Here is a 27,666-nt window from a genome sequence, read left to right as displayed (position 1 = left end):
GAAAGAAATCCTACAATCATGCACAATATATTTATTTTTTTCACTGTTTCCAGAAAAGCTCTTACTACCCAAAATACGTATCAATGGCCAATGTAATAGGTCATAATCTGAGTGGAGGCCATGATGTCTACTCAAATTTTCCTAACGTGATTTTTAAAATACAAAGATCCAGGGCACCTGAATGGCTCAGTCTGTTAAGCATCCAACTCTTGATTTCAGCTCAGGTCATGATCTCATGGTTTGTGAGATACAGACCCACATCAGGCTCTGTGCTAACAACATGGAGCCTACTTGGGATAGTCTCTCTCTCTCTCTCCCTCTCTCTCTCTCTCTGAGCCTTCCTGCTTGCTCACTCTGTCTCTTAAGTAAATAAACTTTTTTTAAAAAAGGTTAAAAAAATAAAATAAAATAAAATAAAATAAAATAAAATAAAATAAAATAAAATAAAATAAAATAAATAATAAAATAAAATGATCCTTATGCCACCAAACTGGCAATAAAGCAACCTCTAGAAATTCAATACATTTTAAATATTTTAATATTAAACTCCAACCAACTTACATATTCTTCACTCTCTGATAGAGGATTATTATTATCTACTGCAGAACTTCCATCTAATGGTTTCTCAGAAGCAGCATCAGGGAATAAGAACTTAGAAGGAAAAAAAAACACATTTCAACCAAATTTACTACTTTGTTTATATTCATAACTCATATAAACACTATTTTATTTTTTAATGGTTTTGCTGTTAAAAATGGAAATGTTCTCACTGTACTGGCCAGTGGTTCTACACTGTATCAAATATTTTTTGTTTTCTTTGAAAATACAGTTTCAGCAATTAGCCAATTTTGGAAATCAGAGATTTTCCTCCAACGTAACCACCTGGATTTGTAAACTAAACAATGCAAAACCAAAATTTCTTCATTATGATCCAAGATCATTAAATCTCCTTAAAAGTATTAAAGACAAAACATAAGAGAAAAATTTTAAACATCCATATATTCATGAGGTTCCATGAAGTTGTATCATCCACGAGTTTTCATACATGAAATATTAAGAGTATGATATTTAACACCATAACTTTACAAAATACCCCTTGAAAGTGGGAAGCTGCCTAAACCTGTAATGACCAGTTTATCTTTTCAATGTGGTTTATGTGTGTGTAGGAATAGTAAAAAAAGCAAAAAACAAAAAACAAAACAAAACAAAAAAACAGTGCATATGACAGCCAAGCTAAATAACTAGAATAAAATCTCTAAGGATATATTCTTAAGAAGGGCCTTCTGTGCAAAAATTTATTTTCAGTCCTTTTACTTTTACTTTTCAGTCTTTTTTACACTGTTCCTCCCAAGTGTTTTGTGGTACTGCTGACTTATGATTCCTTTTACTATGCACATGTTGCCACACATTACAGAACATGCCAAGACATTTTTTTTTTTTAATTTAGAGGAACTACTATGTACCAACTCTCACTACCCAGTACATTTGCAAACAATATCCTACTAATACCATTGTGTGTTACCGCCCACTTCCTACAGATATACAAACTGAAAATGTGGTTAAGAGGCTCATTCAGATTAATGGCAAAGATGAGATCAACATCAAGTTTGCAAGTCCTGTATTCTCTTCTTTCCACTACTCAAAGGTTGTTTCCAAGATGGTCTTAATGCAAAAATAGCCAGAAATATTATTATAACTACAATTATAGTAAGAACAGCTATCATTTATCAGAGGCCTATTATATGCCAGGCGCGTAACAGAAGGTCCTTTAATCCTCCCAGCAAACTCACAGGGTTTTATTACCCTCATTTATAGATGACGAAACTGAAATTAAATAACTTCTTCAAAATTATATAGTAAGTCAGGATTAAACCCTGGTGGGCCCAGGCTGGGCCTGTTCCACCACTCTATACCTAACAGACACCTAAGCTCCTTCTAGTACTTACTAAAAAGTTTCTCTAGACTTTTGTTAAAGGAAGTTTTCAAAAATACAACTCTGATGTTGACCTTCTGCTTAAAATAGTATGAAACTGCAATATAAAGCCCAGTGTTTCAGTATGGCGGGTTACCTGCTATCTCTCCAGCCCTTGTCCCTGAAAAGAACCCTACAATACATCAAACTGTTCAATATGCTTTCTCACATCTCTGCTGTTTCTCTCTTTCTACAGCCTTCTCTTCAGGATGCAACTCAAATGCCCCTCTTTATGATGCCTTCCCTGATTCCAACTGCCCAGGTAGAGAAATATACATCCTCTACTGTGTTCTCACAGCCATTATGCCAGGCTTCTCCCGTGCAACAGTGGGAATTCACTGTATTTGGAGACTTTGTTTTACTCATTTTATATTCCCAATCCTGTGCTTGCCACATAGAAGGAACTGAACAGATAATGAAGAAATGAATATGCACACAGACATACAAAGATACTACATTTAGTTACCAAGAGAATAGTATTGAGGACATCATTATTCAGTGGTGACTCTTCTACACCTCTATGTTTTCGTATTTTCTTCTTTGCAGTATGTACCATATTTGAAACTGATAATTTATGAATTGGAACCGGTGCTGGCTCTGTCAACTTTGACAAAGCATGAGTTATATCAGCAATTTCTATAAAAAGAATGGAAACAAATACACATTATATCACCAACCTTAGCAAGTAAAAGCGATGAGCAAACAGTTGATTGTATAAAATATTTTAGTCACTCTTTTCACTGGTGTTATATCATCTCAGAATTCTAAAATTTTAATACACATATTCAGCTTTATATGCATCCATGATTGACAATGGTATAACACAAATCATTTCTCCCCAGAAGTTCAAAAATAAACCTTTAAAAACCCTGCTTTACAAAATATCTTACATTTTTGGTAGAAAGAACTTATTAAAAGTGCTTAATGTTTTAAGCTCAGGGTATAACCTGGAGAGAAACGGTAGCAGTCTAGTCCATCAAAACTTCCTTTTCCAACTTCATTCAAATGTGAAAATAGATGAAAAGTTGCCGGAAAAATGTGCCAAGGAAAAAGGGTTAGACATTTGAAAGTAACTTAAAAAAAAAAGAAAAGAAAAGAAAGTAGGTCACCTCTCCCTTCTTCCTCAAATGTGGATCGTCCAAGAATCTCATCAGTTGACTCCTTTCGACGGCAAATTTTAAAAAATTCAGTGACAAAATCACCTACGCAGAAAAAAATGTTACTCATCTTTGACTTAACTAAAAGAAATCAGTTCTACAAATTAAAGTATGTCTTTTCACAAAAGCTAGAACTAATATGTGGTAGAAAAATAAACCAGTTTTTCCACCCAAGACAAAAATTAATCCTATGTCAAAGGTAGCCTTGTTCTTCCTTTCTCTCCATGTCCTAGGATATAAAAAATGTTTTTCCTCAGAATTCTTTCTAGAATGAAAGGAAAAGTAACTGCACCTAAAAATATTACGTACTTACTATGTACCTGAATAAGATAAATAATATCTGTTCTGAGTTGTAGAAGTAACAAGAATATTACTATATGCACATAATGTCACCCTAACTGCCACCCTTCTAGACTTCTGAGTCCATTAAAAAATTAAAATAAAAAGAAATTCTAAAGATATGTTTCTAGAAGATTAAGAAATTAGATAGTGTAAAATTATTTTACCTTCAGCTGTATATCAATGGTAGACTTTATGTCATTATTATAAAGGGGAAAAGATTTGATATTTTCTAAAGAGCTGCAGTAAGATGTTTGTACAAAAAATTAGTGTTTAACCAGAACCATCAGTACTAAAACTCCTACACAATAAAAGATAACAAGGACATCTATGTTTTAGAATTCGCCAACTAGTTCTAAGTAAATCTAGAACACTTTCTGGACTTCTTCAGAAAAGTAAGATAATCCTATAATTCAATTATATAAACTACAAGATTCTAGTCAATTATATATGACTATAGAGTCCTATAATCTAGTCATATAAATGTATAAAATCAAAGAGGTTGGGTGGGATCATGGAACAATAACTTAAAATGAGAATACATTTTTTAAAATCTTTTAATGTTTTTTATTCATTTTTGAGAAAAAGAGAGAGCATGAGCAGGGGAGGGGCAGAGAGAGAAAGACACAGAATCCAAAGCAGGCTCCAGGCTCTGAGCTGTCAGCACAGAGACAGGGCTGGAACCCAGGAACTGTGAGATCATGACCTGAGCGTAAGTCAGATGCTTAACCGATTAAGCCAACCAGGCACCCCTTAAAATGAGAATACTTAAATTCTAAGGTCCTCTTGCAATTATCAGAAGTCAGTGGACGAGGAACAATAAGAAACTAGGAAACAATTTAGTAAATAAATTTAACAATTTAATAATTCAATGAATAAGCAAGAGAAACTATTGAGCATTTACTATATGATAAGCACTGTATTAAATGTGATACACAAACACACTTGTGCCCAATCATATTTGATCCTCTCAAGACCTCTATGTATATACTGTGGTTATCTCTATTTTACTGAGAAGAAATTAATGAAACTTGCTCAAACTGACAGACCTAAGACTTAAAATAAGGTCTATCCAATTCTAAAACTCTTAATATCAACCCTCTACCATCTTCCTAATACCCCAAGACAGATTCACCAATGGAAGGAATTTTACCTTATACATCTTTGTATTCACCATTCTATAATTAGCAAAACATGTCAAATGCTACTTAGCATTTAATGAAGAGCATATGATTAATTTTTTAAAAATCTTTATTTTTGAGAGAGAGAGAAAGACACTGTGATCTTTATGTTTGAGAGAGAAAGAGTGAGTGGTGGAGGAACAGAGAAAGAGGCAGACCCAGAATCTAAAGTAGGCTCCAGGCTCCAAGCTGTCAGCATAGAGCCCAATGCAGGGCTCGAACTCACGAACCATGAGATCATGACCTGAGCCAAAGCTGGAAGCTTAACCAACTGAGCCACCCAGTCACCTCTAGCATATGATTAATTTTAAAGAACCCAAAAAAATGATGCTTTAGAGAAATGCATCATTACTGTCATCAGTAAATATTTAGTAACTCCATTTGTTGAATGGTAATATATCAGGTTATACAGAGTGAACTGGCTTGGATGAACATGGGAATGGAGAAAATATTTTCATGTGTACTAAATATGAGAAAAAAATGCAAAGACACACTGAGGAGAGATGGGTTCAAAAGACTTCATCAAAGAGATACACCTACCAAAATAATAAGAGAATGATAATGCCAGATATGGGATACAATAATATTATTTCAATGGCAAATCAACATTTTTCAAAGTATTTCTAGTATTTCACTTGATTTTCAAATAAGCCTATGAGACGTACAGTATTATTTACACCTCTTTTCCTCTATCAGAAAACAAGTTTGCAGATGTGGTCCAACTCTATGGAGGGGCTCTAATTAGACTGTCAAATCAGTATTCCTTCCATCATATACCACAGGTCCAGAGGATGACAAAACACAGAAAGTGCTGCACTAACAAGAATGGAAGATGCAAACTGCCACAAGAGGAAAAAAAGGGACTGCCATAAAAGCATTAGAAGAATAAAAGATCACGAGAAAACATCCACGCATTCTGAGGTATAAACTGGTTAAAGCTAAAAGATGAGAAAGAAATCCTGCTAGTGCTATTTAAGAGTAACTAGGGTGTGTTACTGTTGGCAAAGATTTCTTTTACAGTGATGTTACCCGAGATCACACACAAAAAAACCCCAATATACCCTTTTGATAGGTGAAATAAAGTATAAAGAATACATTCAGTCTTCCTAATCCAGAAGACAGGCAGAATGGTGGGGAAAGAACATAATTTCAAGAAAGTAACAGAAGTATGTCTTACCTAGCAAACACTGAGGATTATCAGCTTTTCGAACTCTAACAGACCAATGGGGAGCCTGAATAGGATCCAAATCACTAAATGCAAAACAATAAACGGAAGATCCTAATTATGACAATCTGCAACTCATCAATTTATCAAAATGCAGTCTAATTAATTATATAAAACGACAAGCAATCCATTTTGCCTCCCTTAAACTTCTGTTACTCGGATGCATAAAGTCATTTGGATAAGTTTTAAAAAATATATAATCTTAAGAAGTCAAAGTTTATAGACAAAAAAGTACAAAAGGAAAAACCACAATCAAAACAGAATAATCAAAGCACACATATGAAAATTATTCTGAACAGGCAATATACACTGATATTCTAATAAAACAATTAATTTTAGGAATACTAAAAAAGAAACAAGAAACAAGCAAGTATGCACAATCACCTTCATCACTTTATAACAATATTAAAAACAAAGACCACAAAAATTTGCACAAGATCAAAAGTGCCCTATTTTCTCAACTAAATAGATTACTGTGCGTACACTTAATGGAATACTATGCAGCAATTTTAAAAATAACAACACAGACCTATATTTACAGGCATAAGAATGTAAAGTAATACACTAAATAAAGCAAATATGTAAACTTAAACTTTAAAAAGATATACTCCCACACAACTACAGAATCATTCTGCTGTACATGTGAAATAGAATGTTACATATCAATTATAACTCAATTTTTAAAAAAAGGATGCACCCCAAAATGCTAACTATTTTTTAAGTAATAGGTTTCTATGTAGTCCTTATTTTCTTCTCTATACCCATCTAACTTATCTAATTAAGAAAGCTCATGTAATTTTTTTAATATTAACAAACACAATACATTTATTTCAATTACAACAAAAAAAGTGTCCTACTTCTCACTGTTTGCATCATGCATGAGAAAGTACTAAAATGGTGTTCCTCTTTCTCCACATTCTTCCTAGATAATACCTGCTATAATTTTTTAGTTGTTTCCATCACACAAGAGTACATGACTGACATGTTTTGTTACCTATGACATTTAATGATCAAGTATTACTCCTGCACATTCTGATGACCATTATTTCTTAAAGTATTTCAGGAAAAGCTTCTAACCAGCTAAAAAAATTCAAAAGAATTATGCACTGAATCCCTGCTTAGAGAATCTGCTTAGAGACATCCTTGCTAAAACAAAGTAAGACTAAGACTGTTTGGGCGGAGGGGGAGTTAAATAGGCAGTGGGAATTAAGAAGTATACTTGTGATGAGCATAGGTCATGTATGGAAGTGTTGAATTACTATATTTAAACTTGAAACTAATATATATGTTAACTGGAATTAAAATAAAAACTTTAAAAAAAAAGATTCTTCATTATCCCTAAGCTAAAGATCACATCCCCAAAGTCAGCAGCTTAAGACGCATCTCTAATACATATTTAATCAGTCTAAAAAGCAATCTTTAAAGTAGAAAAATCAACTAACCTTATCAGAAGCTGATATAAAGAAAAAGGAAAGTTGCTAACCACCTGGCAGTTAATTTATTCTACTGAATAAATATAATACTCAATATAATAACTCTTAAATACTTACGAATAAACATCATTATCCACAATGATACCTTCAGTCAGGTGAGGCCATGTAGTTGCTAAATGGAGTTCACTAAAATAAAACATAAAATATAACCAAAAGCTTTGATATTGTATGTATATTCTCTGACTCAGCAATTCTATTTCTAGAAATGTATTCTAAGTAAATAAACAGAAATGTACATATAATTAGGTTAAAAGTGGTGCTACTTACACTACCGTAAAACAGGAGACAACTAGTTTAGTTAGCACACCCATATGAAGTTACTATCTTACAGATATTAAAAACACATGCTAGGGGCACCTGGGTGGGTTCAGTTGGTTAAGTGTCCAACTTCAGCTCTGGTCATGATCTCACAGTTTGTGAATTCCAGCCCTGCGTTGGGCTCTGTGCTGACAGCTCAGAGCCTGAAGCCTGCTTGCGATCTGTGTCTTCCTCTATCTACTCTTCCCCCCACTCATGCTGTGTCTCTCTCAAAAATAAATAAACATTAAAATAACTTTTTTAAAAAAGAACATGCTAGGGGTGCCTAGGTGGTTCAGTCAGTTAAGCATCCAACTCTTGATCTTGGCTCAGGTTGTGATCTCACAGTTGGTGGGTTCAAGTACAGTACCACTATGGGCTCTGCGCTAACGGTGTGGAGTCAGTTGGGACTCTCTCTCTCTCTCTCTCTCAAAACAAATTAAAAAAAAAAAAATACAGAAAACTATAGTTTTCAGAAACTATAGAAAGCTTATGAAAGAAATCAAAGACACAAAAAAATGGAAAAATATTCCACACTCCTGGATAGGAAGAACAAATGTTGTTAAAATGTCAATCCTACCCAAAGCAACCTACATATTCAATGCAATACCTATCAAAATACCAGCATTCTTCACAGAGCTAGAACAAACAATCCTAAAATTTTATGGAACCAGAAAAGACCCCAAATAGCCAAACAATCTTGAAAAAGAAAACCAAAACAGGAGGCATCACAATCCCAGACTTCAAGCTGTAATACAAAGCTGTAATCATCAAGATTGTGCCAAGTATGGTACTGGCACAAAAACAAACACTCACATCAATGGAACAGAATAGAGAAACCGGAAATGGACCCACAAATGTATGGCCAACTAATCTTTGACAAAGCAGGAAAAAATATCCAATGGAATAAAGACAGTCTCTTCAGCAAGCGGTGTTGGAAAACTGGACAGTGACATGCAGAAGAATGAACCTGGACCACTCTCTTAAACCATACACAAAAATAAACTCAAAATGGATGAAAGACCTAAATGTAAGACAGGAAGCCATCAAAATCCTCGAGGAGAAAGCAGGCAAAAACCTCTTTGATCTTGGCCACAGCAATTTCTTACTCAACACGCCTCTGGAGGCAAGGGAAACAAAAGCAAAACTGAACTATGAGACCTCATCAAAATAAAAAGCTTCTGCACAGCAAAGCAAACAATCAGCAAAACTAAAAGGCAACCGATGGAATGGGAGAAAATATTTGCAAATGACATATCAGATAAAGGGTCAGTATCCAAAAGCTATAAAGAACTCATCACACTCAACACCCAAAAAACAAATAATCCAGTGAAGAAATGGGCAAAAGACACGAATAGACATTTCTCCAAAGACATCCAGATGGCCAACTGACACATGAAAAAATGCTCAACATCACTCATCATCAGGGAAATACAAATCAAAACCATAATGAGATACCACCTCACACCTGTCAGAATGGCTTACATTAACAACTCAGGCAACAACAGATGTTGGCGAGGATGTGGAGACAGAGGATCTCTTTTGCATTGTTGGTGGGAATGCAAACTGGTGCAGCCACTCTGGAAAACAGTATGGAGGTTCCTCAAAAAATTAAAAATAGAACTACTCCATGACCCAGCAATTGCACTACTAGGTATTTATCCAAGGGATACAGGTATAGTGTTTCCAAGGGGCACATGCACCTCAATGTTTATAGCAGCTCTATCAACAATAGACAAAGTATGGAAAGAGCCCAAATGTCCACTGATGGATGAATGGATAAAGAAGATGTGGTGTGTGTGTGTATATATATACACACACACACACACACACACACACACACACACACACACACACACACACACACAATGGAGTATTTCTCGGCAATCAAAAAGAATGAAATACTGCCATTTGCAACTACGTGGATGGAACTAGAGGGTATTTATGCTAAGCAAAATTAGTCAGAGAAAGACAAATATCATATGACTTCACTCATATGAGGACTTGAAGACATATAACAGATGAACGCAAGTAAAGGGAAGCAAAAATAATATAAAAACAGGGAGGGGGACAAAACATAAGAGACTCTTAAATATGGAGAACAGACGGTTACTGGAAGGGTTGTTGGAGGGGGGATGGGCTAAATGGGTAAGGGGCATTAAGGAATCTACCCCTGAAATCATTGTTGCACTATATGCTAACTTAGATGTAAACTATAAATAAATAAATACATACATAAATAAGTAAAACCACATGCTATATATAGTAGCCAAAAATATAAATAACCCAAATATCTATCAGCTGATCAATGGATAAAAAATGCATTATCACCCATACAATGACATATTATACACCAATAAAAAGCAATGAAATACTGACTCATGTTATAATATGGATGAACCTCAAAAACATATTGCTCAGTGAAAGAAGTCAGACACTTAAGGCCACATCTGCATAACACAATTTATATGCAATGTCCAGAAGAGGCAAGGTAGACTGTATCTGCCTAGAGCTGGAGGGTCTGGGAGATTGAGAGGATCAAAGTTAAGAGGTGAAGGGTCTCTTTTTGGGGGTGATAAAAGTATTGTGGAATTAGAAAGAGATGATTACACAAATCTGTAAACACTACAAACCACACAACTGTACACTTTATATGGTGAATTTTATGATACACGAATTGTAACTCAATTTTGAAAAAATCATTTTATAGATCAAAGGTTAACAAACTTTTTCTACAAAGGACCAAAGGGCAAATATTGTAGGCTTTTGGAACCATGCAGTCTCTGTTATATTCTTGTTTTTTCTTTAAAAACACTAAAAAATTTAAAAACTATTCTTAGTTCATTGGCTATACAAAAACAGGCTAATGGTCAGATTTGATCCACAGGTCACAGTTTGCTGACCTCTTCATATATATAAATATTAAGTTTCAAAAAGTTTTCACATAAAATTATAAAGAATACAAGCCACAAAAAATATAAAGGATGACATATATTTATAAAATATACAAACATACTATGCAAAAAGAGAGTTATCGTAGCAGGCCTAATACTTAGAAAAGGAGAACCTGCAAAGTTCTCCCTTGGCTTGACATTGGGAACTTGGATTTTGGGAGGGTTCCTACCATTCCTTGACAGGAGTGGCTCACTGTGTCTAAACTACTGGTGCAAAACTATGGTTTATGCTGAACACCTGCTTTCCTTCTGGTACATGGAGAAGGTGCCTGCGTGACCATCCCCAAATAAACACACCATACACAGAGGGTCCAATCCGCTTCTCTGGTAGACAGCCTTTCACACACATTGTCACAATTCACTGCTAGGAGAATTAAGTGTCTTGTGTGACTACACTGGGAAAGGAAGCTTGTCCCTGGCTTGCTCTGGACCTCACCCTATGTGCCTTTTTCCTCTGCTGCTTTTTGTATTGTATCTTTTCAATGTAATACACCATAGCCATGAGCACAACTAAATGGTGTGAGTCCTCCAAGCAAATCAGTGAACCTGAGAGTGGTCTTGCAGAGACCAAGCTGTCATCAATGACCACCTATAAGTAGTGGGATTATGAATTTAGTGAGTATTTTAATTCCTGTCTAGATTCTGAACCCACTTCTTGGAGAGTCAAATTTGGAGAATAAAGAAGCCAAAAGAGTCAATTACTTTTATTTCTCTGATCTTTAGTGGTGCTCAACCGACTGGCAACTCCAGTCTGTACCCTATATTTTAGAATTCAATGTGATAACAGGGCCAGAATTCCACAACTATGTAATATAATCTCAGTTAATAACTGGACAACAAGCCACCCTTGGCTCGAGACTATTTTGAGCTGGGTCCTATAAGGGTCCTAATTAAACCTCTGTGTTATCAAATACTTCCTCAGTAAGTTGATTTTTTGCTTGAGTTAGTCAGAGTTGACTACTACAGTTTACAACCAAGAAACTTGACTGGTAAACACATGATTTTTGCCTTTTTTTTTTGTTTTTACATGTTTTCTAAATTTTCCTTACTGAGCATAAATTTATTACTTTCATAATAGAATAAAATTCTAAGGTTAAAAAAAATGACTAGACAGTGTATGATATTAGAGGATATGAATGGTAAGTTTAAAACTCTAAGCCCTGAAATAATTTTAGGTATTCACCTCAGATTCAGTTCCTAAGCTTTTATGACTAAGTCCTCTCCTTTCCTTCTAACTATAAAACAGTTTCTCTGACAGGGAGAGGACACTAAAAAAAAAGCCTCATTTCCTCTTCCACCTCTTCCACCATTCTTTGCAAAAGCATAGTGCCCACAGTATTTGCTAATCACCGTGTGATTTAAATGGCCTACCATATATACCACCTTACCCCCGAATTATTTTTGTATTCTTCTTCAATCACCTGTTTCTCTGATGGTTCCTCGTGATTTAAAATTAAGAAGAAATATTTAATAAACAATTCCTTCACATTTTCATGATCAAGTCAATTTTATTCTCTCTCCCTATAATTTTCTCTAGCAAAATCTAAATGAATGAACCTGTTGGAGGGCCACAAATATACCATTTCTCCCTTGCTCACTATGCCATGATGGCATAGTTTCCTAAGAAACTGGAGTTTCCTCCAGTAAACTGACTGAACTCTCCTGCATCAAGGCCCTTTACACAAGCTCTTCATTCTACCAGGAATGGTCATTCTCTCTCTGTGCCAGCTAAATCCTCCCTGAGATGCTTCCTTTGAGAACACTTTCCTGATGGCATCCCAATCCGAACTAGCTCATTTCACTATTCTTACATCTTGTCCCTTTCCTTCACTGTTTATAGTTGTACATTTATGTGATTATTTTGTCTATTTCCTCCAATCAGACTATAAATGCCAAGAAACCAAAAACTGTTTTATCTACTATATCTTCCTAATTCAGCATAGTGTCTGACACATGTAAGTATCAATTACAAAAGATACTTATTTTATCTTCTCTCTTGAGTGATTTTAAATTAAAAGTATTATCATTTCTACCTCTATGCAAGAGTACTAACAATGTATGTATGTGCCTGTGCGGATGTGACAATCTCCCCCGCAACAACATGCCCCTCACAAAGAATCTCCTCAATCCCTCCCTGCAAGAGGAAAAGAGGAAGCACAAGAAGAAGCGCCTGGTGCAAAGCTCCAATTCCTACTTCATGAACAAGAAGCACCCACAATGCTATAAAATCACCACCATCTGTAGCCACGCACAAACAGTTTTGTGTGTTGGCCGCTCCACTGTCCTTTGCCAGCCTACAGGAGGAAAAGCAAGGCTTAGAGAAGCATGCTCCTTCAGACTGAAGCAGCACTAAAACCACGCTAAATCATCATGAGGGGAAAACCATCCCAATAAACACATTTTGGATACAAAAAAAAAGTATGTATGTGTGCATATAGATTTTTTAACTAAGCATATAGTTTAACTAAATAAAACAGTTTCTAAATCAGCACTGTTTATATTCTCCAAATATTTTACTCTCAGTGATTAAATTTTCCAAGTCTTACATTTTCTTATATAAAATTTTCTTAAATTTCAGTGGCTCTTCTAGAAAAGCAGTTGGGTAACCTAGAGGTCACTTTGTAGCTCTTAGTTAGGGCTCAACTTGTACATCTGGAAAATGTGGTCAGGGAAAATGTAAACACTTGTTAATTCTCAGTGATGAATAGGTGAAAGTTTGTTATATATGATCTTCTCTGTGCTTTTCAATATATAAAATGTTTACCAAAAAGTAGGCCAAGAATCACTTCTATAAGGAATAATCAATAAATGGTATCATACACATTTTATGTAATATTTTAAAGCCTCTTTTAAGAAATTTTTTTATTTATTTATTTTTAGAGAGAGCAAGCAAGCAGGGGAGGGGCAGAGAAAGAGACAGAGAATCCCAAGCAGGCTCTGCGCTGTCAGCATAGGGCCTGACACAGGGCTCCAACTCACAAACCATGAGATCATGACCTGAGCTGAAATCAAGAATTGGACGCTTAACCAATTGAGCCACTCAGGCGCCCCAAGCCTCTTTTATTTCTTCAGTGACAGAGAAAAAAAGCAGATGGGCAGATTGTTAGATGTAGATCTGTTTCCGGTACTATACTCATTCCAAAAGGCTATGGTATTACAAAGCACAGTAAAATCAGTATTAATATAAACAGTACATTCCTTAATTCAAATGATATATTGAAACTCCCACCTTATAGGATCTTCACAGGCACCAAATGGTAACTTGCCAAACTCCAGGCCTCCAACTTCTCCTCCTACAAGGGCATCTATATCTAAACAAAAGAAATAATATTCCATTATTCAGCAAGAAATGAAGAAATAAGTATTTAAGTTAGCTCTTTGGGAGATCATAGACTTAAATGTGCCTATGTCAATAGCATATATGTAGAGAGCAGCCTAGTTAAAGACTTCCCCCTAGAATGTTACAATAAAAGAACACCTTGGGGCGCCTGGGTGGCTCAGTCGGTTGGGCGTCCGACTTCGGCTCAGGTCATGATCTCGCGGTCTATGAGTTCAAGCCCCGCATCAGGCTCTGGGCTGACAGCTCAGAGCCTGGAGCCCGTTTCGGAATCTGTGTCTCCCTCTCTCTCTGACCCTCCCCTGCTCATGCTCTGTCTCTCTCTGTCTCAAAAATAAATAAATGTTAAAAAAAAAAAAATTAAAAAAAAAGAACACCTTTAATTCCTATTTATACAGTGTTTAATTCAAGCCATGCATTCTACATTTTATCCTTTTGAAATATTCCTTAAATATTGCTTGAGAGAACATTAATCTGTAATTTTTTTTGCATTTTCTAAAAATGTGATTAATATTATCTATAAAAAAGATTATCCAAGTATTTAAAAATTTAATTACCAACCTACATTCATCAGTTTTGCTGTCAATAATTTCTGTAGAGCAAATTAGTTATCATTAATAAATTTTTATTTCAGTTGATAGTACATGGAAATACTTGAAGTTTAGCAAAGAATTTCCTTTCTGTTATAAACAGTATCTGAGATGAGAGGAGAATTTAGAGGGTAAATCACTCCCCTTAGCTCCACCCCTTTTAAAGAGGTAATAAACACTTCTAAAAGACATCAAAAGGCTTTATTTCTCTTTGAAATAATTCAGATGGCTGCTTTTCATTATTCGTACTACACTGGAAATTCCTCAAATTAAATTCTATTGTTATGAATATTCCCCAGTTTTGCTAAAATCATGTTTGTCGATTACCTGTCACCTAACTAAATTAATCATTAAATATGGCTCAATTACTTGATTCAGTAAATTTTCTCAAGTCAGTTTCATTCCATTTTTCCAACTAACAAATACTTATAATAAAGATTACAATGACTAGCTTTATTATAAGATGTGAATTTTTAAGAGCTTCACAATGTATAATAAGCATATTTTATAAATAAGCTAAAAATTTTGTACCATAACTGTACAATAGTCTTAATTCAATTAAACTCAGAAGCAACACTATGGAATGAAAGGATCATGGGATGTGGAGTTTGACCAATGTTTGAAAGCAAACTTTATCACTTGTGACCTTGGGCCAGTTGCCTATGTTCTCTAAGTTACATATGTTCTCCAAGAAAGATAATACCTGTCTCATAGATAAACGATAATTACATGAAATAACATATACAATGCCAAGCACAATGTCTGGTCCGTATTACATGTTCAAATCCTTTCCTTCCCTTAATATGAGAAAATGTTAAAAATTTATATGGCCTTCAATTCACTGAGGAGTAAGATAAATATATTGGTCCTCCCCATTAAAAAAAACTGGCAAGAGAGGCGCCTGGGTGGCTCAGTGGGTTAAGTGTCTGACTTCATCTCAGGTTATGATCTCACGGCTTGAAGGCTCACGAGTTTGAGCCCTGCGTCAGGCTAAGTTTTGACAGCTCAGAGCCTAGAGTTTGCTTTGGATTCTGTGTCTCCCTCTCTCTGCCCTTCCCCTGCTCACTCTCTGTCTCTCTCTCTCTCTCTCTCTCTCTCTCACTCAAATAAATAAACATTAAAAAAAATTTTTTTTAAACTGGCAAGTAAACATTAACAAAGTCCTTTTTGGCAACCAAAATTATAATGCTAACATTCTGGATCTTGGGCTTCCTCTTAGATCATCAACAGACTATACTATCTTGGGAAATATTTAAAATTGACTAATAATAGAGCAGACTTTGAAAAAAGGAAAAGGAAGGCAGGAATTGAAACTTTCACCTAGAAAGTGGCTACAAATTGCCTAGAGGGTATTGCTGTCTGGGAACGAAAATTACCAAAACAAACATTTGCGTCTTTCTTATAATTTACTCTCAGCTTAGCTTTTATTTCCCTTTGCTGCAGTTTAGATGCAGTTCTTTCATTGTCACATCAGAGTTTCAAATTATTATGCAGTACATAAATAAGGTACTAGCAGCATATATAACTACCAAAGTCTGAGGATATACTACATTAATTCTAACATCCCAAGACTACCAACTTTCCATCCTATAAATAACCAACTACTTGGAACAAAAATAATAAAGAAATACTGTTTTATTCTAATTTATTTTTCTCAGCAGGGGGGAGTAGACTAGAAAATGTTTTCAGGCTGCTAAAATACTTATAATTATTTATAAGTTTGTGTTAAATTTCTTATGAGAAATACTTGAATATAATTACACTTATATATGAGAGAAACACCCAGGAGCCAAATCCTCACTTAATTATTAAGGCTATATGTCCACCAGGGTGAACTTTTCTAGAACTTAGGTAATGTCTTGTTTATACCTGCAACCCAGACACAACCAGCTAATAATTAATGATTACTAAATGAATCAGTCTATTGGTATATACCACTTATGAATAAGAGGTAAACTGATTTTAATTACATCAAATGCAAGTTAAATATTCTAGAGCTCTTTGTAAGTATATGTGTATATACCCATTTTTTTTCTCTTTCCTGCTTTTCTTATTTAGCACTCTTCTTCAAACTCTATTTTCCATAAGGCTCTCAGCTTATGAGGGTGGCTTCCGTTATTATATTCTAAAAACAGACAGTTTAATCATTCACTACATACTAATTTGCAGCACATGATGTTCCACAGCAGGGGGGATGCTTTATAAATAATATTAGCTTTCAAAGACAGATCGTCACATATAGAGTAATGCTGTCTCTAGAGCAAACTTCAGAGCTTTTTTTAAGAGAAACAAAATTATAAAGGTAATTAAATCAGCAATACTACATTTAGAATGAATTACAAATATTTCCAATTTAAAACACTTGAAACATACTATTAAATAAGTTTAATTTCTGAATATATTTTCTTTCCATTTATATTCAGTAAGTTAAATATAGCTCTAAATTATCTCACCTGGAGGTTGCTGAGGCCAAAAATACTGCTGCCAATCCTGAAGTACATAGGTAAAGCGAATAGCAATACTAACAGGAGGCAAAGGAGTTAAAGGACATCCCTAGAAAATAAATGCAAAGACAACATTGTGTAACTTTAAACAAAGTGTTTTAAAAACAATGCCAGAGAGTTGTTTGGGGTGCTTGGGTGGCTCAGTCAGTAGAGTCCAGCTCAGGTCAGGCTCAGGTCATGAACTCACAGTTCCTGAGATCTAACCCTAGCTGGGCCTGCTTGGGATTCTCTCTCCCCTTCTCTCTCTGCCCCTTTCCAGCTTGTGTGCAGATCTCTCTCAAAAGTAAATGAACTTAAATAAATAAATAACTACCTGGAAACAAAATAAATGCTCCTTCAAAATATTAACAATTTTAATTATACAAATATAATTTCTTATTCTGTTCAGCAATAATGAATGTGAAAAAAATGTTACCAATTTTTTTTAAATTAAGGTGAAACTATTACAAGTATAAGACCAGGATTGAGGAGATGATGCCTTCTCTTTCTTTTAAATGAAAATAAACCCAAATTAAAGCCAGTCTTGGAATATTTAACCATAATTTTAGACTAAGACAAATGGTCACTCATGCAAAATAGATTGTATTAATCAATCAGTTAATAGAAAGTTTAGATTCATCTTTACATTCACTAAAAATCATGAAAATTAGGGGCGCCTGGGTGGCTCAGTTGGTTAAGCATCTGACTTTGGCTCAGGTCATGACGTCACAGCTCATGGGTTTGAGCCTTGCACCGGACTCTGTGCTGACAGCTTAGAGCCTCGAACGTGCTTTGAACTTTATGTCCCATCTCTCTCTATTCCCCGGCTCATACTGTCTCTCTCAAAAACAAATAAACATTAAAAAAAATTTTTTTTAATCATGAAAATTAATATCATCCAAACATCCTATAAGCTCTGCTTCCCTTAATAATGGTTAACCTACATTAATGTGGAATAGGATTCAAATATACATAGGAATCACCTAGGGAACATGTGAAAATATAGATTCAAGGCTATTCTACATATTTAACCAGGTACCAGGTGTTCCTGATACTGCTGATCAGGAAGAATAAGAGACATTTAGCTCAGCAACATCTATAAATGTCACTAGTAGCTTTAATGGAATACAAACTCAATCTAAAGTCACAATGTAAAGTGGCTGCCCAAAAAAGATAATTTAGTTTTGGGCTGCTGTGTCCTTGCCAAGCAAGGTAAGATTCTGGTTGTTTAGGAATAATAAACTTTTTAGTCAAGTCCAGATATTAACTGAGTGTTCACCTGTAATAAGGTACAAATGGTCTAGAAACCATAACAAAGTTGCCTTGACACATAACCTCTGCTCCAGTTACATAGCAACATAGATAAATACAGAAAGTGATAACCAGAAAGAAATAGCTAGGATCAAATATGACATAAATATCTTTGTGGGTCCTAGAAAGCTGCAGAAAATCCAAAGTTTCAAGGCATATGCCTGCTGAGTTCCAGGTGTGGAAGTAGGCAGTGACAGCCTAGGATTACAGACTGCATTAAGTGGAACCACAAGTTCAACTCAGTCCAGAGTGAGTGCACTGCAAGACTGTGCTTAAGGCAGACACTGTGGCAGAGCATACCTGCTTGGTACGGTAGTTTTGCTGAAAGTTATGGGCTGGGGAGAGTTACTATGGGGGGTTGGGGGGTGGGGTGGTCAGTGACCGCTCTCATAACCTGAGCAAGCAATCCAGTGATTCCAGGACCAGGTATGCAATACCCCTAATAACACCTCAGAGCAAGAGGCTCCAAACACCATTTCAAGACCCAATTCTGAAATTTTCTACATGTAGGGAGCAACCACAAAATTATAGAACCACAAGAGAGGATGGGAGAAAAAGTTAAAAATTTTAGATATAACATTCATTCTAAATGCACCTGCAAAGAAAATTTCCATAAAACATGAAGAAATGGGGGTGCCTGGGTGGCTCAGTATGTTGAGTGTCTGACTTCGGCTCAGGTCATGATCTCGTGGTCCGCGAGTTTGAGTCCTGCGTCAGGCTCTGAGCTGACAGCCCAGAGCCTGGTGCCTGCTTTGGATTCTGTGTCTCCCTCTCTCTCTGCCCCTCCCCTGCTCATTCTCTGTCTCTCTCTCGTGCTCTCAAAAATAAATACACGTTAAAATTTTTTTTTTTAAAAATGAAGAAATGTAGTTCTAAAAGAGACAAATATCCAAATGAACCATCAAGAGTATAAAACCATGAAATATAAAGAACATCAGAGGGTGCCTGGGTGGCTCAGTTGGCTAAGCATCCGAATTCGGCCCAGGTCATGATCTTGCGATGTGTGAGTTTGAGCCCTGCATCGGGCTCTATGCTGACAGCTCAGAGCCTGGAGCTTACTTCAGATCCTGTGTCTCCCTCTTTCTCTGCCCTCCCCCACTGACACTCTGTCTCTCTCTCCCTCTCTCAAAAATAAAAATTAAAAATTAATTTAAAAAAAAGAGAACATCTGAAAGAAGGAAGAATGTCTAAATGAAAAAAAGACCATAGTGTAAGTTTTCAAATATTTAGAGGATTATGGCAGAATTCAAATTTAAATTTTAGGTACTCCAAAAGGCAAAACTGCCCCTCCGGCTCTGCTTACCTGAAGGAAGTCTTTTCTAATAAATCAGAACTATGTTAAAATGAAATAAATTTTCAGGGTAGGGTGAGTGCCCTGAAGCATTCGAAGCAGATGTTAAAGAGTAATTTTTATAAAAACAGCTTTAGAGTTACTACAGAAGAATCACATATTGGGTAGCTTTAACTATGTAAAACATCTAAACTACCCAAAACAGTTCTCAACTATTTTAAGTTCTACTCCTATCAAATCAATTTTGATGGGCCCCTGGCTGGTTCAGTTGGTAGAGAATGCAACTCATGATCTCAGGTTCATGAGTTGAAGCCCCACATTATGCATGGAGCCTACTTTTAAAAAAATTAATTTTGAGAGACGTTTCATATGTAGACGAGTGAGTTTTGTGGAAGTTGTCAGATGATGTGATGAGCTGATTAAGAAAACTGGCAATTTTAATATGGACTATGTATTTTCTAATATATAGTCCATATTAAAACTGTCCCAATAATATTCTTTTTGGCTATTTTGTTTTGGACAAGGATCCAGTCAAGGATTATGCATTGCATTTAGCTCTTAGGTCGTTTTAGTCTCCCTTAATTTAAACAGCTGCCACGTGGTACCTGGGTGGCCCAGTTGGTTAAGCATTTGACTGGCTACGGTCATAATCTTGCAGTTCGTGGGTTCGAGCCCTGTGTTGGGCTCCAAGCTGACAGCTCAGAGCATAGAGCCTGCTTCAGATTCTGTGTCTCCCTCTCTCTACCCCCTCCCTTGCTCGCACTCTCTCTTGCTGTCAAAAATAAATATTAAAAAAAAATTTTTTTTAAACAGCTCCCAATCTTTGTTTTGGCAGTCATGATACTGACTTTTTTTTAAGAGTCTAGGCCAGTAATTTTGCAAAATATGGCTAATTTTGGAAACATGAGATTGCTCCCAGATGTTATGACTTATGTTAGACATTTTAGGCAGGAATGCAACAGAGGTGATAATATATCCTATTCAAGGTATCATACCAAGAGATGCCTGATATCAATTTGTTAGTAAAGTATGATCACTTCAGTGAGATGGATGTAACTTAAGCACTTAAAGGGAATATTTCTCTAAGTAGATGACCCGATCCACCATTTCCTCATCTGGTTTTGCTCTTTAACAGCTCCTCAACTTAAGCCCCAATTTTCTTTCCCCAGAGTAACACAAGCAAGTCTTCCATATCTCTGTGATAGTGTTTTTATACAACACCAAGGATGTACTAAGTACTCCCATTTAGCCTTATTTCTCTGTCATAAAACATAAGCCAGATTAATTTTAAAAATCAAATAAAATGAACATTCAGGGGGTGGGGGGGGAAGGCAATTTAGAATCCAAAGTGTTGAGACCTCAAGGACCTCAAAGTTCCAAACACACTCATCTGAGGAGGTTGGCAACAGTTGACCCATGAACATAGGTTTGAACTGTGTAGGTCCACTTAAAGATGAGGTTTTTACAGTTTAGTACTATAAATGTATTTTCTCTTCCTTACAATTTTCTTAATAATAACATTTTTTTTCTCCAGCTTACTTTATTGTAAGAATATGATATACAATACATATCATACATAAAATATGTGTCAATCAAGTGTGTTATGTTACTGGTGAAGCTTCTAGTCAACAGCAGGCTGTTAGTAATTAAGTTTGGGAGAGTCAAAAGTTGTAAGTGGATTTTTGTGCACGTGGGAGGTGGGGTGTTAGGCCCCAACTCCCGCAATGTTCAAGGGTCAACAACTGTAGTACTATTAAAGGAGAAGGAGCAGAAAGCAATAACACAGTAAATAAATATTAACGACAACAAAATTACTTTGATTAACTGTTCTTTAGCATTAGTACACTAAAAATCTAATTGGATACTATTTCTTTAAACATACGTAATAATTTATGTAATCATTATATCTTTCTTCCAAGTAATTACATTGTTAGTATTATAGAAAAATGTTTCTACATACTCAATAAAATTACCAAACTGCTACTTTTATCTGGATCCCAGATAAGAATGATAATATCAATGCAAACTCACAATCTTTGATTTGAAGATATCTAGCAGGCCTGATAAATGAGTGTACTGATTTGGCACTTTCCGAAGATGAACCATTTCAAAATCAGTTCGGACACCATGACCCTGACATTCGCCCACATACATTCTTCGCCATTTGTGATGAATTTGCACAAAGAGTGGCACCTGGCTGTAGGACAAAATTCAATAGGAATAGACTTTAAGTTCATTAAACACTGAGTAATCCTAAATCTAAAAATTTCCCCATTATATTATTTTAATCTCAAATATTTAAAAACACTAAGCAAGAATCACTCATCATACTTACATTAACAGAGACACTATTAGTTCCTTTTCTCCTCATACTAAAAACTATTAGTTCCTTTTCTCCTTAAACTAATAAGCTAAAGAAACTATCATCTAGTGGCACTTTTGAGTCAGAAAATTGTTTTAAAATAGCTGAAAGTCAAAACAGGCAGAATGAAAATTTTCTTGAATAAAAGCGATCAATTGAGATATGGATATTGAAGGACTCCATAAAAATCTGCTTTTTGCTCCTTTTCCTGTTTCCATTCTTGCTAGGACCTGCGCCTCCACTTTACATGTGCTTCAGAATGCAAACAGTTTGTCCTCCTTGTAAGAGACAAGGAGTTAACGATTTCGATTTCGTTAGAACAGATATCATCTAAGGAAGGACTAGGTGAAAATGACCAGACAAAGCTATCATATGCATATTCCAGACCACCACCACTAGATATCTCCATGCCAACGACCCCTGGCTCCAAGGACTAACACCTGGGCCCTCCTCTTTGTTCTAACCAGTTCCTGGATGCCAGAGAGGACATGTATACCAGATCACAATCCTCGATAAAAATCCCCAGACCCCAAGCAAAGACAAACTCCCTCCTATCTTGAGTCTCCCAGACATTCTGTCTGTACTTTCACTCTCTCTATGCCTTTAATTCCACACACAGCCAAGGATCCTCTTGGTTGGTCCTGAGGGACCCGCCGTGGGGTCAGGCCTGTTGGTATCACTATCATATTAGCCTTTCAAAGGCAAAATAAAATATGATTCACAGGTATGAAAATATAAATTAAACCAACATTAGTAGCTGAAATATTTTTTACTTTATCATTTGAAAATAGAGCCAGTACTCATTATTCAGATTTGCATCTTTGCAAATAAGCCTATTCCCTAAAATTTATTTGTACCTCAAAATCAATACTCTTGGCACTTTCAGTCATTTGTAGACATGCACAGAGCAGCAAAAAATTTGAGTCACTTGACATGGACATTCTCAGCTGAGGCTAAACGAGGCAATGCTCTGTTTTCAAGTTTTAAAATTAGATTTTGTAACAAAAAAGTTTAAATAAACTAAACATTTGGAAGTAAAACACAAAAATAATACAATTTACTTTTCATTTCAAATATTCATTGAATATTTCAGTAAATTTCCCTTTAGAAATGCACTCACTAACGGTTTTGAGTTTGTTCTTCCATAAGATATTCCAACACAATAACGAACAAGTAGGAACCCTAATGATCATTTTTTTAAAAAATCTAATACTTAGTAAACTTTTTCCTTCATAAATTATAATTAAAAATAGTCTTTAACTCATTGTCTATATATTTCAAAATGTCCACCTACCAGCCAGTGTTTCCCAAAGCAATAGACACAGAACTCAGAAGAAGATTGCACTTAGATTCACTGAGAACTGCATCATGGTTTGCAGCAGGGGCAATCACCACAAACTCCCGCAATCCATACCTTAAAAAAAAAAAAAAAAAAAAAAAAAGAATCACTGCTATTAAACAAGGAAAACTTCAGAGTACAAACATTTGTTATTTAAAAACTTGAAAAAATTTCCCTGAAGGAAGTTTAGCAAGTCACATCTGAACTACAGGTGTTTCTCTCTCTCTTTTTTTAATGGCAACTGACAATAACATGAATTTCCTTCATTTAGCAAAACACTTCCATTATTCACCTATTTCCTCTTTATTCTTGACAAATTAAAAGCAGTTTGCAGAATTCATACACACACACAAAAAGAACATTAACAGTTTTGCCTTAAAATTTTCCAAGACTTAAAGCTTGTTTTAATTAGCTGATAACATTAAGTCCACTGGTGTGAAAAGATAAAGTTTGATAAATTCCCTAAATGGTAGGGAATCAGCCATCATGTAGTTGTGCTAAGTGTGAGGACATGGTTTATTCAAGTATCCTAATTAACGATTTCTTGTATTCTTTTACTCAGTAACACATATTAGATAGGCATCACGAAATATCAGAGAATCACTTACTCTTGCTACAATATCTTGCTATGAAAAATGAAAACTTCTCACTTAGTTGTCAAGTCCTTTATACAAATTTGTGGTCAAACTTTATAAAAATATAAGGTCAAGTTAGTGATTTTGCCCACTGAAAACTTCTGTTCTATTCACTCCTCAATGTATTTTTATTTAATGGCTTTTTTATGTTAATTTTTTTAAGTTTATTTATTTGAAAGACAGAGCGAGCAGGGGAGAGGCAGACAGAGAGAGGGAGAGCGAGAACCACAAGCTAGAACCCACAAACTATGCAATCATTACCTGAGCCCAAGTCAGACGCTTAACCAACTGAGCCACCCAGGCACCCGTTTAATGACTTTTTTTTAAATAAAGTAATTTATGAAAGGGATTACTCATTTGCCTAATTTATTTTAACTCTGGATATGTAGAGTTGTGAATGCTTATTTTTATGAACATTCTCAAGAAGTCCCCCAGTGATAAAGATTACAAAATAAAAATAGTCCAACCCATAATCTGTTTCTTGTTTGGATGACAAAAATTCATTTCATCTTTTCACCTTCCCTCCACTCTCCTACTCCTGAAATCAAAAGTAGATATGCAGAAGCAGCATTCAATACTGGAAAGAACCCAGAGCTGTGACGTCTAAGCTCTAAAGGTCTTTAAAAATATACTTTTCTCTTTTTTTTAATGTCCTTGTAAGAAAGAAAACAAAACAGGTGAGCATTTCCCCACATGCCATCACCCATACTGTGCACCCAGTCAACAGTTCTTACTTACTCTTTCAGAAATATTATGTCCATGTACTCACCCTACCCTCAAATGAGATTATACTAAATACAGTTTCTGTACCTCCTTTTCAAATGCTAATCCCCTACTGATCAAGTACTCTGTCTCCAGTTTTATGTGGTTGCAACAATACTACCACTCACTGTCTATGTCTACAATTGTAACTGTGGGCTAACCTCCCGTAAGTTGCTGGGTAAAAGAACATCTGTATCTTTAACACTGATAGCTGCTGCCTAACTATCTTCTCCCTCTCCACATACAAACTGTTCCATTGTACACTCCCAATAACAATAAATAAGCCAAACTGAACCGCTTCCTGTATATCTGCAATAAACTCACTTGTGTCCTCTATGACTTTGTTTACTCTAACTGGAATGTTTCCCCTCATTTTATCAGTATCTGACTGATACTTTTTTGAAGATTTACCTCAAATACCATCCTGTCATTCCATTAAATATGTTCTCTTCTCCGAATTCTAATATGTTTTAAAATTTACTAGCATTATCTTTGAAAGATGAATATATACCACTGATTTACTTTCCATACTAGACCTACTTGAAGCCTGAGATGATGTCTTCAAGTATGCAAACATTTAAATGGGGGTTTTAAAAAGTGAGCAAAACCAACAACAAAAAACAAGCAACCAGATTAAAAAGTGAACTAAGAACCTGAACAAACATTTCTCCAAAAAAGATATACAAATGGAATATAAGCACATGAAAAGCTGTGGGCAACGTGACTAATTATCAGGGGAATGTAAATCAAAACCACAATGAGATACGGCTTCACACCCACTAGGATGGCTCTTACAACAAGCAAAAAAAAAACAAAACAGATAACAAGTGTTATTAGCAAGGATATGGGGAATTGAGAACCACTGAGCATGATGGATGAGAATGTGAAATAGTACACCCACTATGGAAAACAGTACAGTGATTCATCAAAAATTTAAACATAGAGTGACCAGCAATTCCTCATATGGGTATACACCTAGAAAAATTAAAAGCACAGACCCAAAGAGATACTTAAACGTGCCACAGCAGCTTATGCATTAGCCAAAAGGTAGAAATAACCTGAAGGCCTGTCAGTAGACGTACAGATACACAAAATGTGATGTATGCACACACTGAAATATTACTCGGCATTAAAAGGAAAACAAATTCTGATACATGGTACAACACAGATGAACCCTGAAGACTTGATGCTAACTGAAATAAGCCAGTTACAAAAGGATGAATACAGTAAGACTATACTTATATGAGGTACAAAGAGCAGTCCAACTTACATAGAACATAGGATAGTGGTTACCAGGGCCCAGGGCCCAGTGGAATTGTCATTTAATGGTTACAGAATTTCAATCTGTGCTGACAGCTCAGAGCCTGGGCCTGCTTCAGATTCTGTGTTTCCCTCTCTCTCTGTCCCTCCACTGTTGGCACTCTCAGTCTCTCTCTCTCTCTCTCTCAAAAATAAATAAACATTTAAAAAAATAAAAATTAAGAAAAAGGGTGGGAGATGCCTGGGTGGCTCAGTTGCTTCTGAGCATCTGACTCTTGATTTCGGCTCAGGTCATGATCTCATGGTTAGTGAAATGGAGCCCCGTGTCAGGCTATGAAATGACAGCACGTAGCCTGCTTGGGATTCTCTCTCCCTCTCTCTCTGCCCCTCCCCCACTCTCAGGCTCTCACACTCTCTCACTCTCAAGACAAATAAGCTTAAAAAAAATTAGGTATGTATTTACTGACACAAAGGTGATCATGAAATGCTGAGAAGAATGTAGATCAGCATATGTATGGCAAAATCCAATTTATGAAAAAAATTCCCAAACTGAAAGCACAAAAATGCATATACATATAACAGACATACTCATAAAATACCCAGATGGACATATCCTGTATTTCTTGTATTAGTAAGTATGAGATGCTTTAGCCCCCTTGTTTTGTGTGTGTAGACATAGGAGGGATGGGAAGGACAGAATGGGAAAAGTGAAGGGTGAATAAAATTATAAGAATCATTAATAAATCTTTATATATCCTACAATTTCTAGTCTAGTAATTTAAATGTATTAGGAGCTCAAATGTATAAACACAAATAAAAATCCTACTATGACAAGTTTTAATAATAGAACTGTTTTATCGGACAGATTACATATGCATATACTAAATACTAAATTTAAATATAAATGTGCCTTAGCATCACATTTTCCAACAGAAAAAGGTAGGACAATCACTCATTTTTATCTATTTTAACATACATTTTTCATTCTTGCTCCAATAAATACTGAAAATAATGACAAATAATTAACTAGTACCTGATATACCTATTGCTTATCTTACAGAGGAAAATCATAAAAACATACCGTCAACTTTGAATGCTACCATTTTACATCTCTGACATGTAGAATTTCTTTCTTACTTTAGAAAGAAATATATTCAGAGCCTCTTCAAATAGTATAAAGAATATATTCATAAAATACTGGATCACCAAAAACACTAATGATAAATAATAAAAAAATTTCTTGGGCATATTAAAATACCTAGCATATACAAAATACTTGAGAAAAAGGAGGTGATGAATAAACAGTTTCTTTTTTCACTTTTATCTTCCCAGAGATGCTTGGATACTGCAATCTTCATTTCTAATTTATATTCTACTCAGATTAATTCTGGTAAAATCTAGCAATTTTACACAGTATAGCTCCACTTCCTCCCCTCTTCCTCTGTGCAATATTGTCATATACGTTACATGTTACATATATGTTATAAACCCAACAATGCAGTGTTACAATTATGGCTTAAACAATCTTATAGGGTTTTTAAAATTATTATTAAAAGAATATCCCTTTAGGGGGAGCCTGGGTGGCTCAGTCATTTAAGCATTTGACCTCAGCTCAGGTCATGATCTCACAGTTCATGAGTTTGAGCCCCATGTCGGGCCCTGTGCTGACAACTCAGAG

General features: G+C 35.5%; 2 protein-coding genes across 5 annotated transcripts in view; one reads left to right on the top strand and one right to left on the bottom strand.

Moving 5' to 3' along the window:
• RAB3GAP1 (RAB3 GTPase activating protein catalytic subunit 1) overlaps nucleotides 1-27,666 on the bottom strand; it is a 111,472-nt gene that overhangs the window by 37,546 nt on the left and 46,260 nt on the right. For all 4 annotated transcript variants that reach the window (XM_042948540.1, XM_042948543.1, XM_042948541.1 and 1 more), the window contains 9 exons: nucleotides 23,287-23,406; nucleotides 21,662-21,827; nucleotides 16,999-17,098; nucleotides 13,848-13,929; nucleotides 7,425-7,493; nucleotides 5,827-5,900; nucleotides 3,082-3,174; nucleotides 2,439-2,608; nucleotides 562-651 (listed from right to left, as the gene is read on the bottom strand). In XM_042948540.1, coding sequence (XP_042804474.1) covers nucleotides 562-651; nucleotides 2,439-2,608; nucleotides 3,082-3,174; nucleotides 5,827-5,900; nucleotides 7,425-7,493; nucleotides 13,848-13,929; nucleotides 16,999-17,098; nucleotides 21,662-21,827; nucleotides 23,287-23,406 — 964 coding nt within the window. The remainder of the gene's footprint in view (nucleotides 1-561; nucleotides 652-2,438; nucleotides 2,609-3,081; nucleotides 3,175-5,826; nucleotides 5,901-7,424; nucleotides 7,494-13,847; nucleotides 13,930-16,998; nucleotides 17,099-21,661; nucleotides 21,828-23,286; nucleotides 23,407-27,666) is intronic.
• On the top strand, nucleotides 12,325-13,440 carry LOC122225842 (40S ribosomal protein S27-like). The gene has a single exon (XM_042948544.1). The coding sequence runs from the start codon at nucleotides 12,681-12,683 to the stop codon at nucleotides 12,969-12,971; it is 291 nt and encodes a 96-aa protein (XP_042804478.1). The 5' UTR covers nucleotides 12,325-12,680; the 3' UTR covers nucleotides 12,972-13,440.

Source organism: Panthera leo, chromosome C1, assembly GCF_018350215.1.
Source record: "Panthera leo isolate Ple1 chromosome C1, P.leo_Ple1_pat1.1, whole genome shotgun sequence".
NCBI lineage: Eukaryota > Metazoa > Chordata > Mammalia > Carnivora > Felidae > Panthera > Panthera leo.
This window is presented reverse-complemented; position numbering and strand designations above follow the sequence as displayed.